Here is a 2,198-nt window from a genome sequence, read left to right as displayed (position 1 = left end):
AGATGACGTAACCCTTCACCACTGTTTCACAAATTAAGGAAAGGTTTTGGGTGGAGTTCCGCTTTAGCCCGGCGCAGTGAGCTCTCCTCAGCAGGAGAAGGAAGTTTCCCAGAATCCTCTTTGTTTACCGTTTGAAGGCGAGCAAGTTGTCATCCCGCGTGCTGCAGTCATCGGCCCCCGCGGCATAATACTCCCAGGTGGCTTTGGGCAAATGATCTCTGGCGTAGGCTTCATAGTCCGACAGGCAAATGAGGGGCATCTCAGCATCCCCCAGCCCCGACCTGAGGGGGGGACATGAGGAAAAGGTCAAGGGAGCTGCAGAGGTCAATCACTACTCTGTACGGACAGACACCGGACAGGGAGGACAGACACCGGACAGGGAGGACAGACACCATATGGGGGGGACAGACACCGGACACGGAGGACAGACACCGGACACGGAGGACAGACACCATATGGGGAGGACAGACACCGGACACGGAGGACAGACACCGGACACGGAGGACAGACACCGGACACGGAGGACAGACACCATATGGGGAGGACAGACACCATATGGAGAGGACAGACACCGGACACGGAGGATAGACACCGGACACGGAGGACAGACACCGGACACGGAGGATAGACACCATATGGGGAGGACAGACACCGGACACGGAGGACAGACACCGGACACGGAGGACAGACACCAGACAGGGAGGACAGACACCGGACACGGAGGACAGACACCGGACAGGGAGGACAGACACCGGACACGGATGACAGACACCGGACAGGGAGGACAGACACCAGACACGGAGGACAGACACCGGACAGGGAGGACAGACACCGGACAGGGAGGACAGACACCGGACACGGAGGACAGACACCGGACAGGCACAAAGCTGTCTCTCTGTTTGGACGTCTCAATAACCACATTCGTCCCCATTTCCTCCTCCGTGTCCCATTCTGAGGGGTTTGTGGTCGGTGACACGTTTGTCCACCATTGAGTGTCCCTCCGGCGTCATGTGACACTTCTCCGGATCTGTATTTTGCAGACGATTCCGGGGATTTTGGGATCCACACACAAGCGTTGGTCACTCTTACCTCCTCTACTGGTAAAGGTTCCCGAGCGGAGATCTGTACTGCGTCCCCTGTGTGATTGGCAGAGCTCGGGGGGGAGGTCTCAGCACACGGCGGATGGGTCAGGGTCCTCTGTGAGTGGTGTCGGGGGGGGGCCCCCCGGGGGGTCCAGCACTCTTCCCTCTCACCCAGAGCTGCTGATGCAGGATAGTAGGAGGGAAGAGTGACAACCGCCGCTCCCCACATGACAGCGGTGTGTCATCAGTTACACAATGACCCGAATTCTCACCCGTCTGCTACATTACACATTAGAAGCCAAATTACATTTTGGGATCCGCCGAATTCCGAAACATTTTTAACCCCTTCACGTTTTGTGTACAAACAGAAGAACACAGAGGTCTACCGAGGGGTTCTTTGGCGTTTTTCTCCCCCTCTTTTGGATCCATTTAGACTGGCCTTAGCAAATGGGCCTCTAAACCAGAGACATTTGTTTCCCTCTATACATTGTCCCCTATGGTATCGGTCTCCATCCCTCATAGTCCCCCGGGGGGGTCCTGTTCTTGTGGGGACAAGTGTGGGTACTGAGGTTACACAGGTCGATCCGGTTGCCATGGTGTAGTACTTACAGGGTCCAGTGGCGTCACAAGGGCCGGTGCGGCCCGCAACAGGGCGCCACCCTTGGAGGGGTGACACCAAAATGACTGACAGTCATTTTGGTGTCACCCCCTATGAAAAGTCGGGCACTCGGTCACGGACTGAGAGCCCGAAAGTGTCAGGAGAGAGAGAGGAGGGGACCCGGCGGCATAACTTATCCCGACCTCGGCACGCGGCAATGTCACGTGCATGCGCGATGACGTCACGGCGGGGTGTCACCCGGTCTCAGCTCCGGGTGTCACCCGGCCTCGGGACGCCCCCGACAGGGTCCCATTCATTGTGACGACCAACCTGAAATGATCACGTGACTGGGAAGCTCCAATCGCGTGGCTGCGCCGATACGCATTGCTCAGGGACGGTCCACCGTTGTCACCGTCAGGAGGTCAGTCCAGAGCAATGACGTGCGACCGGCACTGAAAGGAGCCCTTGTAGCTGAAAGGCGGCGATTGTTTTTGATACATTGTACACAGGGCAGATGG

The 2,198-nt window shown here is 57.4% G+C and overlaps 1 protein-coding gene across 1 annotated transcript in view; it reads right to left on the bottom strand.

The window, feature by feature from the left end:
• HAO2 (hydroxyacid oxidase 2) overlaps positions 1-311 on the bottom strand; it is a 14,605-nt gene extending 14,294 nt beyond the window's left edge. Inside the window, 1 exon segment of the mRNA XM_018574395.1 lies at positions 129-311. Coding sequence (XP_018429897.1) covers positions 129-259 — 131 coding nt within the window. The 5' untranslated portion in view covers positions 260-311.
• Positions 312-2,198: the final 1,887 nt, after the last annotated feature.

The sequence above is a fragment of the Nanorana parkeri genome, unplaced genomic scaffold (genome assembly GCF_000935625.1).
Source record: "Nanorana parkeri isolate BGI_ZX_2015 unplaced genomic scaffold, ASM93562v1 scaffold2926, whole genome shotgun sequence".
Lineage (NCBI taxonomy): Eukaryota > Metazoa > Chordata > Amphibia > Anura > Dicroglossidae > Nanorana > Nanorana parkeri.
This window is presented reverse-complemented; position numbering and strand designations above follow the sequence as displayed.